Raw genomic sequence first — 13,086 nt, forward strand, 5'->3', positions numbered from 1 at the left:
GTCTACCTGCTCTGCACCAAACACAATAAAATGCATAATGTGTCACCCGCAGGGATGAAAGAGGGACGACCATTTCCAAAATGCCTCCTCCAGACAGACGAGCAAAAACGCTTGATCGTCCGTTTCCAAAATCTAAAGAAAAGTAAGACCTTGTGTCCTTCACTGAGAAATAAATTTATCCGCATTCCATTCTGCATTCTCCTAACATTTTGCCTTGTTCTTATTTGCAGAGAGCTTCTTGATCTGCGTAGGCTTCTTTCGTTTGTCTCGGTTCCTCTCTCTAAGCAGCAGGTATGAATGAGTGGTCATGAGCTCCTGTGCTAATGCTTTGAGGCGTCATCTTCGGAGCATATGTTCTAACTTTGCTCTTATACACTTCACTAGTCCACAGGAAATCAGTCTAAGGGCAGAAAGCCACAGAATTCTCCCCAGGTGAATGAGAACAGGAAGCATATGAGGCCCACAGTGGCGGAGGCAGCCGAGCTTGAGAAATTCAGGTGATGACTATCTCTGGCATGTCATCAGTGTCCTGTTAATCCATTAGAATTAAAAAATGTTCATACTTGATGAATGCTGTATCATTTTTTACATTAATAAATACTTAAAAATGTAAAGTTTAAAATGTGAGACACAAATTGATACACTCAGTAGAGATTTTCATCTGTTATGTTGCTTTTAATCTCACAAATCATCCTCCAGTCTAAAGACGTGATGTAGGCTGATAGGCAGTGTGTGAAAGAGTGTGTGTGCGATTGTGTTGGCACCATTTCTATGGTGCTTTGTGCCCCGAGAGCCTTGGGATAGACTCCAGGTTCTCTGTGACCTTGCGTAGGTTCAGAAAAGGATAGATGTATGAAATATTTTGCTTTTTGTTTGTTTAAAAAACATTTTATATAATTTATATATCTAGAAATCATTGACCTTGTTCATTTTAGAAATCAAATTAGTGTCGAACACTTTTAGGCATTAAAAAATGATCATTTATAATAATATTGTAGCAGATATTATTTATAATAGGTAATATTATTTTACTTGAATACAAATACATATAACTGTAATCTTCTACAGCGTGAAGTACAGAGAGCAGAGACATTTCTCCGGACATCCTCAGCACAGTCTGTTCTCAGATATCTTCACGGCCCTGATCAAAAACCGACTCAACTGCAGGTCTCCAAATACACCAACACGAGAATAATATCACAGTATCAACCAATTTGCATATCCTCAATCATTTTAGCGCAACTCTCAAACTTTCTTAAGACAGGACACACATGATTGCCCTGATTTAAACACAATTAGAAAATCTTGGTATAGAAGCACACATTAGAAAGATCCTGACATGTTTACAGTGTTTGGAAACTGTGTTACAGCGAGTGGCTGGACCATTCCTCACCTGAAAACGTCCTCAGAGTTCTCATCTGCCTGAGATTGTTGATAAGAGAGCCTCATTACCAGGTACTAATCTTTGTTTAGAACAGATGACTGCACCTCATTATCATTTTACACTTGAATGATCTATGGAAGGTAGGGTTAGTACCGCCTCATAAATACGATTGATATTGAGCTCATGAGTGATGAAGGCTAGTGATTTCTCTGGCTGATGAAGCTAGTGATTCCTCTGGCTAACCCTAACCCTAACCCTAACCCTAGTCTTTAAAGGTGGCTGTGGAAACGAGGCCAAAATGTCAGGAATATCAATCGCTTATAAGCTGGTCAGTAACTAAGAAAACACTTCTCATGACTAATTCAAGACTCAAGAATGCCACAGAATTAGAGATATAGCCTATGTAAATATAGTCAATATCTCATCATATATCACATGAAAGTGTAAAATCTCTTCATTTTATCACAGACTTTCTAATCAACCATATTTAGATAAGATTAAGGAATCTAATGACATGAAAAAAATATAAATAAACACATTAGAACGAATCTGGCATGTTTACGTGGCTTCTTTTACGTTCAGTGTTTAATTTCTGCAAAATGTGGAATGCTGTGTGATGTTAGTTGTGAATGGCTTCACAATTTTGCTCACACTTTTTTTTTGGCATCTTCACGGGTCGCTATTCTTATCTCGAGCCTCCTCACGTATCCGTCTCTCGTTTTAGAATCGCAGCTAATCACCCTGGTAACGTGCTGCATGTACAGGGGTCAGAAAAAGAGCTGTTGAGTTGGTTTGTTCCGATGCTTTGAGGTTTGAGTCTCTTCTAACAACTAAATACGTAAACACTGCCCAGTGTTAAATTATAAGTCGAAGCACGTAAAAGGTCAGGAAGTGTGTTGAGGTGGGTGCTGAGAGGAAATATCTGAAATATCTGATTGCTTGCGAGTCGTTTTAACCTGCGAGGAACATGTTTAATAAATTTTGAAAATTCTGAAACATAAAGGTGGGTTTAGCTTTCGTGGAGAAATTTCCACGTTGCTACAGAATTACACTTCTAATAATTTGCTAAAATGATGATTAAATGCTGATTTATTGAATTTTCTTCATTTAGAAAGTGTTTCATGAGCTCCATGGATTAATTCACCTTACAAAGGTAAGAATCGAGGTAAAATAATAAGCTACACTCTTAAATAATAAAGGGTATTTGTCAGGGTTCATGGTTCTGTGAGGAAACTTTAACCTCCAACGACCGTCTCCATCTCAAAGAAGGTTCTTGGTCACACAAAAGGGTTTATTTTACTTTCTTTTTTTCTTTATGGTACCCAGATAAAAAAATAAAGAGGAACCATTTACTGAAAGTTTCTTTGGGGAACTGAAAAACATTCTTGTAGGGCATCATTCTGAAACCCCCTTTTGGCTTCTTCCTAGCAACTTTATTTTGAATATATATGTAGGATATCTGTGTCTATTATTCTGTTGGAAGGTTTTAAGCTTCTATTTGCATTTGCTGCTTTTTCAGTACATGGAGTCGGTCAGCAGTGCGTATCTGGAAAATAAAGAGTGTGCACTGGAAACCGAACAACTCGTCACCATGACCTGTAAGAATCACAATGGTATGCAAAATATTTGTAATTGTTTTTTTGTTATTTTTAAGGGTATTTTCTTTTCACTTTCCTTGCAGATGTGTGTCAAAAAATGGCCATGGCTGCAGAGCAGAGGAAGTGGCTGATTGACTGTGAAGCTCACAAGGTTGGTTAAATTAGGAAATGTTTTCCGGAACTGTTTGTAGTAAACACTATATTTAGCTATCAAGCCAGCTAGTTAGCTAGTCAGCGTTTAGTCTAAGTATTGCAGTGGAATTTTCTCTGTATCTGGTCTTAATTTCCTGGCTGGAATGTGAGAGCATCTGAGTCATGATAAATGTGGACTGGAGCATGTTTTGGAATGGATGTTTTCAGGTAGTCAGGAAACTGTTGTGTACAGTTAACACCAAAAAGTTTGTTGTTCCAATCCTCAGACTCTTGGAAAGCTCCTTTCTGCCCGAGACAGTAACGTGTTATTAGGTGCCCTTCTGGCCCTCACTACTCTAGCAGACAGGTGAGTTATTTTAGATAAGGCCAGTGCTGATATCCATGTTATTACACTATTAGACTGTAATCTGTGATCTTCTCAGCCCCGAGTGCAAGGAGAAGATCGGAGAGCTGTGTGTGGTGGAGAACCTGCTGGTGATTTTGCAGGAATATGATATGCTATCAAAAAGGTAACAGTCAGCATCACGGCAGCACTGGTGAGACATTTTTACCTTCAGTGTACAGTTCTTTATAATCAGGCTAGAACATTATAACCGCCTGCCTGATATCCACTTTGTGCCACTGAAACAGCTCTGAGGCATGAACTCCACAAGACCTCGAAAAGGTGTTCTGTTATGTCCAGGATGAAAATATTTGTGTGTGTGTATCCACAGGCTCAGTGCCGAGCTCCTGCGTCTGCTCTGTCCCGTCCCGGCCGTCCGTGAGCAGGTGTGTGAATGCGACGGCGTCCCCGTCCTACTGAGCATGCTCCATGCGGATCACCTGAAGCTCCTCTGGAGCACTGTGTGGGTTCTGGTCCAGCTGTGCCAGGATCCAGAGGGCAGCGCCAACATCCGAGCCTGGGGAGGAATTCAGCAGCTTCTTCGCATCCTGAACGGGTCATTACTTTCTGTTACGATTCAACACTGTCCATGTAACACATATCTATCTATCTATCTATCTATCTATCTATCTATCTATCTATCTATCTATCTATCTATCTATCTATCTATCTATCTACCTATCTACACTACTCACAAACTTTAAGGATATTTGGCTTTTGGGTGAAATTTATGGGAAATGGAAAATCATCTGGTTCCGCAGGGCACTGTTCACAATGAAGCGGTCATCAACATGGGATGTGGCCAAAGGACGTCCACTTCTATGCCTTTCTGTGACTCTTCCAGTCTCTCTGTATCTCTGTCGCAACCTGCTGATGACACTCTGACACTCTAAGCTCAGTGGCCACTTCCCTTTAAGAACATCCTGTTTGAAGCCTCACAATGGCGAGGTACTGTTGGTCAGTTGTTAGGTGTGGTCTTGGTCTCATGATGTCAAAATGTGAACAGCATGATGAAGAGGACTGTTTAAATACCAATTCTAATTGAACCAGGAAATTTATTGGTCGATTCATGGATCAAACACCAGTTGTGAATTTTGCTGTTAAGCACCTTGTTAGAGAACAGCAAGTTCTGCAAAAAGTACTGAAACACTGAACAGTTGGACATGTGCATTCAAAAGTGTAGAGAAGGTCAAATTAAGTTCACCTGGAAAGGTTATAGTGCATTTTAGGTGCATCCTTAAATTTCATCCTTTACTTTTTGTGAGTATTGTATCTATCTATCTATCTATCTATCTATCTATCTATCTATCTATCTATCTATCTATCTATCTATCTGATGATTGTTAGAATAAATTATATACATGATATCGGTGTGTGTTTTTGTGTAGAGAGCGAGCGTATGTGTCTGATCGCTCATCCATAGCGACCCTCTCCAGTGCTAACGCTGCTGGCCGTCTGCACAAACAGCATGTATGTGAGGATCTGAGTCCACACGAGGCTGAAGAGAACACAGTGGCTTTGCATGCTGGTGAGCTCCAGCACACACACACACACACACTTATATACACACAAACTTAACCTCACTTCCTGCACACTTTGACCTGATTTCGCTGCCAACCATTGAGAAAAAATCAACTGCTTTACATTTGAGCGAATGAATCTGTCATCTTTTTCACCTTGCTGTTGCTAGCATGCTGTGCTGCGATAACAGAGCTGGTGCTGGACGACGCAGCGGCCCACCATGTGGTGCAGGTAACCAAAGCTGTCATCTGTAATGTCCAAGTGCCATTTCCCACTGTGCTGAAGCCATAAAGCCATTATAACTTAGCACTATTAGCTCTAGTTGATCTTTCTTATCGCAGGAAAACGGCGTGTACATATTAGGCAAACTGATCCTGCCACATGGACCCAGGTCAGCATCACTGCAGGTGTATACAGTAAATATGCTATATTTAAATATCATTTTTTTCAGCTTATACTTTATGATATGAAGCATTCATTTTTGCTAACATCTACGTGTTTTATTTAAGTGTTACGCTTTCCGGACTCTGCGCTTCCTGTTCAGTATGGAGCGGAATAGACATCTTTTTAAAAGGTATAAATGATTACAGTGCGTCTTATTAAAATAAACGTTTTTTTAAACGTCTCTTTGTCCTTGCAGACTCTTCCCACCAGAACTGTTTGAGATGTTCATCGACATCGGGCATTATGTCAGAGACATCACAGCGTACGTTCCTCTGCAGGAAAGAATCTCAGTGCTTTCAGTAAGCCTTAATGTTTCTACTTTTAGATGTCTGTTAAGATTCTTCCCATATTTAGATTTTCTTTTTGGGTTATTGTCTGATCTTATCTTGTCTTGTCCTGTCTACACTTATTTTGTCTGATCTTGTCACGTCCTATCTTATCTTATTTTATCTTATATTGTCCTATCTTGTTTTGTCTTACCTTATCTTGTATTTTTCTGTCTTATCTTATCTTATCTTATCTTATCTTATCTTATCTTATCTTATTCTTTTCCCATCTTTCCCTGTCTTGTCTGATATTATCTTATCTTGTCTTGTCTTGTCTTGTAATACATTCATAAATGTTCAATGCAGTCCACTTCAATGCACTGATAGCTAACAGTGTATTTTGAAGCACACTTTATCTTATCTTATCTTATCTTATCTTATCTTATCTTATCTTATCTTATCTTATCTTATCTTATCTTATCTTATCTTATCTTATCTTATCTTATCTTGTATTGTACTATCTTGTTTCATCTTATCTTGTATCTCCTTTCCTGCTTATCTCATCTCATCTCATCTCATCTCATCTTGTCTTTTCTTGTTCTGTTTTGTCCTGTCCTGTCCTGCCTTGTCTGACTTTATCTGATCTTATCTTGTCTTGTAATGCATTCATAAATATTCACTGCAGTCCACCTCGATGCATTTTGCATGTAATTAATAGCCAACAGTGTATTTTGAAGCACACTTTCTTGTCTGCAGGCTGAAGAATTAGATGGACTGAAGGAAAGGATCGAAGCAGTGAATCAGAACCGTCCTCCTCTCAGAGTGATTAACGGCTACTCCGTTCTCGATCCTCTGGGCAGTGGAGCCTTCGGTACTGTTTTCAAGGTGAAGCACTTTTTCATGAAGTCATGTATCAATCATATAATCAGTGTTAGAACTGACTTCCCAAAAATCTGTAGAATACGCATCAGTACTAAGTACACAAGCTCAGATTAGAGCTCTATTGGAATTATATTCCAGCAATATTGATTATTGATTGCATTGTCAGCCAAGACGATACTTAGAAGCCAGACTTTTTCTGGACTCATCTAGAGCACACACTGGCACATCTGAACTTTACTATTTTTATATTTTTCCATATATTCTCCTTCCTTTCCCACCTGTACATTTAATACTATTTTGATTGTCATTTTATTGAAATATTATTCTTCTTAGTATATATTTTTATTCTTTATCTGATTATTTTCTTATTCTTTATCTTATTACCTTATATTTTTATTCTTATTGTATTCTTATTTTTTTTTTATTATTTTTATTCTATCCCAGATGGTCAATAAAGCTTTTCACCACATGTTGTACATGTTGTTTGTGACAAATAAAATCTGAATTTAAAACCTACATGACCAGACATACTACATATATGATTGTTGCATTTAGAGACAACTTATATCGTCCGATGTGCAAATCAGCTATAATGACAATAAACTACAGAAGGCATTGATATATTTTACATATGTATATCATATAGGTACAGTAGTTTTAGGAACACGGGCAGATTTTTGTCTTCTTTATAAAGGTCCGCAAACAGGGAGCGCAAAACTGTTTGGCACTGAAGGAAGTGAACCTCCACAATCCCGCTTTCGGCCACGACAAAAAATCCCGAGACAGCAACGTTGACAAAATAGTGTCCGAGCTCACCATAATTAAGGAACAGGTACAGAAATAAATGCCATGTATTCACAAGTGTGGAATATACAGTAGTAGTTGTCGTATATGTTAGTCTTTACTGCCCCCTTGTGCTCATAATACTACATTGCATTATTGAACACAGATATTGTGGACTTAGTTGTGGACGTGTTACAATAAATGACAAAAATCACATTATTTGCACAAAAAAAAACCACTGAAAAAATGTAATCTTGATTATAATATACATGTTTTTTTTAGATGACACACCCAAACATTGTGAAATACCTCAAGACATTTTTAGAATGTAAGTATTCTCATCATTTTGAATCATGTGTTTTGTATACTGGATTGATGTCATTGACTATAATAGTATAATTGTATAATGTATATATGTCTGTCTATCTATCTATCTATCTATCTATCTATCTATCTATCTATCTATCTATCTATCTATCTATCTATCTATCTATCTATCTATCTATCTATCTATCTATCCATCTATCTGTCTGTCTGTCTATCTACACTATATTGCCAAAAGTATTCGCTCACCTGCCTTGACTCTCATATGAACTTAAGTGACATCCCATTCCTAATCCATAAGGTTCAATATGACGTCGGTCCACCCTTTGCAGCTATAACAGCTTCAACTCTTCTGGGAAGGCAGTCCACAAGGTTTAGGAGTGTGTTTATGGGAATTTTTGACCATTCTTCCAGAAGCGCATTTGTGAGGTCACACACTGATGTTGGACGAGAAGGCCTGGCTCTCAGTCTCCGCTCTAATTCATCCCAAAGGTGTTCTATCGGGTTGAGGTCAGGACTTTGTGCAGGCCAGTCAAGTTCCTCCACACCAGACTCTGTCATCCATATCTTTATGGACCTTGCTTTGTGCACTGGTGCACAGTCATGTTGGAAGAGGAAGGGGCCAGCTCCAAACTGTTCCCACAAAGTTGGGAGCATGGAATTGTCCAAAATGTCTTGGTATGCTGAAGCATTCAGAGTTCCTTTCACTGGAACTAAGGGGCCAAGCCCAGCTCCTGAAAAACAACCCCACACCATAATCCCCCCTCCACCAAACTTTACATTTGGCACAATGCAGTCAGACAAGTACCGTTCTCCTGGCAACCGCCAAACCCAGACTCGTCCATCAGATTGCCAGATGGAGAAGCGCGATTCGTCACTCCAGAGAACGCGTCTCCACTGCTCTAGAGTCCAGTGGCGGCGTGCTTTACACCACTGCATCCGACGCTTTGCATTGCACTTGGTGATGTATGGCTTGGATGCAGCTGCTCGGCCATGGAAACCCATTCCATGAAGCTCTCTGCGCACTGTTCTTGAGCTAATCTGAAGGCCACATGAAGTTTGGAGGTCTGTAGCGATTGACTCTGCAGAAAGTTGGTGACCTCTTCGCACTATGCACCTCAGCATCCGCTGACCCCGCTCTGTCAGTTTACGTGGCCTACCACTTCGTGGCTGAGTTGCTGTCGTTCCCAAACACTTCCACGTTCTTATAATACAGCTGACAGTTGACTGTGGAATATTTAGGAGCGAGGAAATTTCACGACTGGATTTGTTGCACAGGTGGCATCCTATCACAGTTCCACGCTGGAATTCACTGAGCTCCTGAGAGCGACCCATTCTTTCACAAATGTTTGTAAAAACAGTCTGCATGCCTAGGTGCTTGATTTTATACACCTGTGGCCATGGAAGTGATTGGAACACCTGATTCTGATTATTTGGATGGGTGAGCGAATACTTTTGGCAATATAGTGTATCTATCTATCTATCTATCTATCTATCTATCTATCTGTCTGTCCGTCCGTCCGTCCGTCCGTCCGTCCGTCTATCTATCTATCTATCTATCTATCTATCTATCTATCTATCTATCTATCTATCTATCTATCTATCTATCTATCCGTCTATCCGTCTGTCTGTCTATCTATCTATCTATCTATCTATCCATCTATCTATCTATCTATCTATCTATCTATCTATCTATCTATCTATCTATCTATCTATCTATCTATCTGTCCGTCTGTCTGTCTGTCTGTCTATCCATCTATCTGTCTATCTATCTATCTATCTATCTATCTATCTATCTATCTATCTATCTGTCTATCTGTCTATCTATCTATCTATTATGGATACCTTTTCTGATTTTCTGATTGGAGCTTAGTGCTTCTCTCTCTCTCTCTCTCTCTCTCTCTCTCTCTCTCTAATATAGACCTTGTAGTATGTTCCTACTAGGAGCACTTGATTAATATTGTAATACGGCCAATATTTAGATAACACTTATTTTATCAGTGTGCCATTATCAGAGTTTTTACCCAGAATGCACTTGTGTATCAGGTGACAGGCTGTATATTGTGATGGAGCTGGTGGAAGGCGCACCGCTGGCCGAGCATTTCAGCTCCCTGAAAGAAAAACAGCAGACGTTCACAGAAGAACGAGTGTGGAACATTTTCATTCAGGTAACATAAGTTCTTCCCATGCAAAGAAAGAAAGAAAGTTCTTTCTCTCTGGTCATTTTGAGCCTGTAAACAAACCCACAACTCCTGAAGCTCCAGATACTGAACTAACCTAAAGAAGGCCACTTTTATTGCTGCTGTAATCAGTGCAACAGTTTTCAGCGGTGCTAGAACAATAGCAAAATGGTTTTCTAACAATCAAGTAGTCTGATAAAATGATTAACTTGGACTAAGAAACATAACATGAGCCTGAAACAGAGGACTGATGGTTGCTGATAATGGGCCTAATGTAGATCTTTCTTTAAAAAATCATCTGATTAGTTTTATGGTTTTGAAATGGATAAAAATAGGTTTTTCATTGAAAATTCATTGAAAATTTCCAAGTGATCCTAAATATTGTATAAGATACAGTCTCAAGCACCCTGAACTGACACAATCAGTGACTTAACATGGATACAACTGCAGTTCAACAGTTTTAATAAAGTTCAGAGAAGAGATATCCAAAACGTCAAAGTCAAAACACAAGTAAGGGTCATGTGATGAGCAGAACAGGAAAGAGAGAGAAACCAAACACAGAAATCGAAAGACAGGCAAACAATCAATCCAGGAGAGCATACACCAGAAAAAAAAGCCTGGTTGGTGTATGGAGTGAAAACACAAACTGAGCTTTACTTCACAATGTTCATGGTGATTTAGGTGCAGGTGTAAATGTGAGCAGGTGTATACTGCTGGGGTTTCTTGGAACTCTAGACTGGATCAGCCATGATGTGTTCTAGGAAGTTGAGTTCCTGATCCTGACATCAACTGCCCCACAATTACCACCTTATAATCTTACACAATGACATGTTACTCGAATAGCTTTTGTATAGTTGCTTTTCATTTCTCAAGCTATTACCTACTTTTAATATTCTAGATACATCTAACATCAAGACACCCACATGACAATGTTATAAAATTTGGGGCAGTGGTGGCTGAAGTGGTTAAGGCTCTGGGTCGTTGATCGGGGGTTCAAGCCCCAGCACCGCCAAGTTGCCACTGTTGGGCCCTTGAGCAAGGCCCTTAACCCTCTCTGTTCCAGGGGTGCTGTATCATGGCTGACCCTGCACTCTGACCCCACCCTCCAAGGCTGGGATATGCAAAGAAATAATTTCACTGTGCTGTAATGTATATGTGACAAATAAAGGCTATTTCTATAATTTCTGGACGTCAACTATCATAAGAATTCCCTGACCGTCATCTTCACCGGCCCCGGTCTGGGTCACTTGTGTGTGATAGATTAGAAAGACATTTGTGCTTTATAAGCTAATAAGCTCATAAATCTGGGCTCAACTCCCTCCAAAGCGTCAATAACAGAACTTCTGTTATAACATTAAGAATGTAAAATAAAGCACCTTTCGAATTTCTCCCTCGATTATGAAATGATTAAATTGTCTAATATGTTGAGATTTGTGCTCCGCAGATGTGTCTGGCTTTAAGATACTTACACAAGGAGAAAAGGATCGTCCACAGAGACCTGACTCCTAATAACATCATGCTGGGAGAAGGGGATAAAGTCACCATCAGTCAGTAGAACACACACACACGTTTCTAATACAGGATTATATTACCACACTGTCTCGCCAAATGAATAGTCACTGTTTGGATTTAAATAAGTAAATGATTAAGAGCCTGTGACTGGATCATTGCAGTGATAGCTGGTGATAGTTAACCCTAACCGATGCAGTGTGTAACTGATCGTTCCTTAAATCACGGAAGTGGTCGTGAAAGAGACGTTACTGTGTTTGAGAAGCAAAGAAAAGAACTAAGGAGATGGTTGAAATGATTGGAATTGGGTTAAGAACCGTCCAAATACGTTATTGCATGGTGAACTGTCAAATTTAGACAAAATCTGGTCAGAAAAAACCTGAATAATCACAATCAGAAATCATTAAAGATTTCAGACTGTGGAATCAACTCACGGATATGTGTAATAGTAAAAGTAAGAGCATTTTCACATGCAAAATATGATGAAAGGGAACAGAATTGGGACCACAGTTGAGTGGCCACATGTTAGTAACTTCAGGTTGCTAAAGAGTGTAAAGATTGGAGCAATGCGAAAAGGTCCTGTTATCTAACCCTGTTCCAGAGTGATATGTGTGAATGCATTCGTCATGACATGTACGACAGAGCTGATGTAAATTTGCTCAAAATTTTAACATTTAAATCACTACTAAAACTAAATTTCATCTAATCAGGAAAACAATCATGAATCAGAAAGGAATAATAATTTAACTGAAAGAATTTTTATAGTTTCCCTGGAATGTATTTGGGTAAATAAAATTATTTTATTCCATCATAAGATAGAAAAACATATAACACATTTTTTAAATAGTCTTAGACAATAAGTGTTTGCTTTGTTTTTTATTATTATTATTATTTATTTATTTATTTAATTAATTAATTAATTAGCTTTTTCGGGGGGTGGTACAAACTATACATACTATACTATCTGTATAGTATAGTATGTATAGTTTGTACCACCCCCTTTTTTTTTTAACTCAATGTCACTTTACAAAACCTACATAAATAATGATAAAAAAATACCAAAAATTAGCTGTTATTTTTCATCATCATTTTTTAACCATTATTTTTCAGCTGATTTTGGTCTCGCGAAGCAGAAACAAGAAACCAGCAAACTAACGTCCGTTGTCGGGACCATTCTCTACTCCTGGTGTGTGTTGTGTTTGTGTAATAAGTTTATTCCGTAATAAGTACCTGCTCTAATTTATGCCAAATTATGTACAGTAAAAACGTTGTCATGAAGCAGGATTATTGGTTCACTGTCTCGCTTTGTGTCAGTCCAGAGATCGTGAAGAATGAGCCGTACGGAGAGAAGGCTGACGTGTGGGCTGCCGGCTGCGTCCTGTATCAGATGGTCACTCTCCGACCTCCCTTCTACAGCAACAATATGCTCTCGCTCGCCACCAAGGTCACAACGTTTACTTCTCTAAGCAGTTTATTTGGGTAGAAGATTTGCATGTTCGGGCATTTTCAGTTCCATGTGTGTTCACATTGTTTCACCGCTTCCTAGTAGCCTACAGTGTGTTGCCTTGGTGTTCAGAATAGCAACGCATTCATCAGTAGACTGTATTGAAGAAGGAAAAAGGTGATACTTTTGCTGTCCACCAGTTTTATTAGCGTACAC

The 13,086-nt window shown here is 39.0% G+C and overlaps 1 protein-coding gene across 2 annotated transcripts in view; it reads left to right on the top strand.

Annotated features, from left to right (window-relative positions):
- nek10 (NIMA-related kinase 10) overlaps positions 1-13,086 on the top strand; it is a 27,349-nt gene that overhangs the window by 2,005 nt on the left and 12,258 nt on the right. For both annotated transcript variants that reach the window (XM_058376265.1, XM_058376266.1), the window contains exons 2-24: positions 53-142; positions 231-291; positions 385-497; positions 1,069-1,167; positions 1,371-1,455; positions 2,496-2,537; positions 2,904-2,982; positions 3,066-3,133; positions 3,402-3,481; positions 3,558-3,644; positions 3,849-4,073; positions 4,906-5,045; positions 5,208-5,269; positions 5,380-5,445; positions 5,548-5,612; positions 5,679-5,781; positions 6,505-6,633; positions 7,325-7,462; positions 7,696-7,741; positions 9,784-9,905; positions 11,362-11,464; positions 12,537-12,612; positions 12,741-12,870. In XM_058376265.1, the coding sequence (XP_058232248.1) occupies positions 81-142; positions 231-291; positions 385-497; positions 1,069-1,167; positions 1,371-1,455; positions 2,496-2,537; positions 2,904-2,982; positions 3,066-3,133; positions 3,402-3,481; positions 3,558-3,644; positions 3,849-4,073; positions 4,906-5,045; positions 5,208-5,269; positions 5,380-5,445; positions 5,548-5,612; positions 5,679-5,781; positions 6,505-6,633; positions 7,325-7,462; positions 7,696-7,741; positions 9,784-9,905; positions 11,362-11,464; positions 12,537-12,612; positions 12,741-12,870 (2,181 nt within the window). In that variant the 5' untranslated portion in view covers positions 53-80. The remainder of the gene's footprint in view (positions 1-52; positions 143-230; positions 292-384; positions 498-1,068; positions 1,168-1,370; positions 1,456-2,495; positions 2,538-2,903; positions 2,983-3,065; positions 3,134-3,401; positions 3,482-3,557; positions 3,645-3,848; positions 4,074-4,905; positions 5,046-5,207; positions 5,270-5,379; positions 5,446-5,547; positions 5,613-5,678; positions 5,782-6,504; positions 6,634-7,324; positions 7,463-7,695; positions 7,742-9,783; positions 9,906-11,361; positions 11,465-12,536; positions 12,613-12,740; positions 12,871-13,086) is intronic.

The sequence above is a fragment of the Hemibagrus wyckioides genome, linkage group LG23 (genome assembly GCF_019097595.1).
Source record: "Hemibagrus wyckioides isolate EC202008001 linkage group LG23, SWU_Hwy_1.0, whole genome shotgun sequence".
Classification (NCBI taxonomy): domain Eukaryota; kingdom Metazoa; phylum Chordata; class Actinopteri; order Siluriformes; family Bagridae; genus Hemibagrus; species Hemibagrus wyckioides.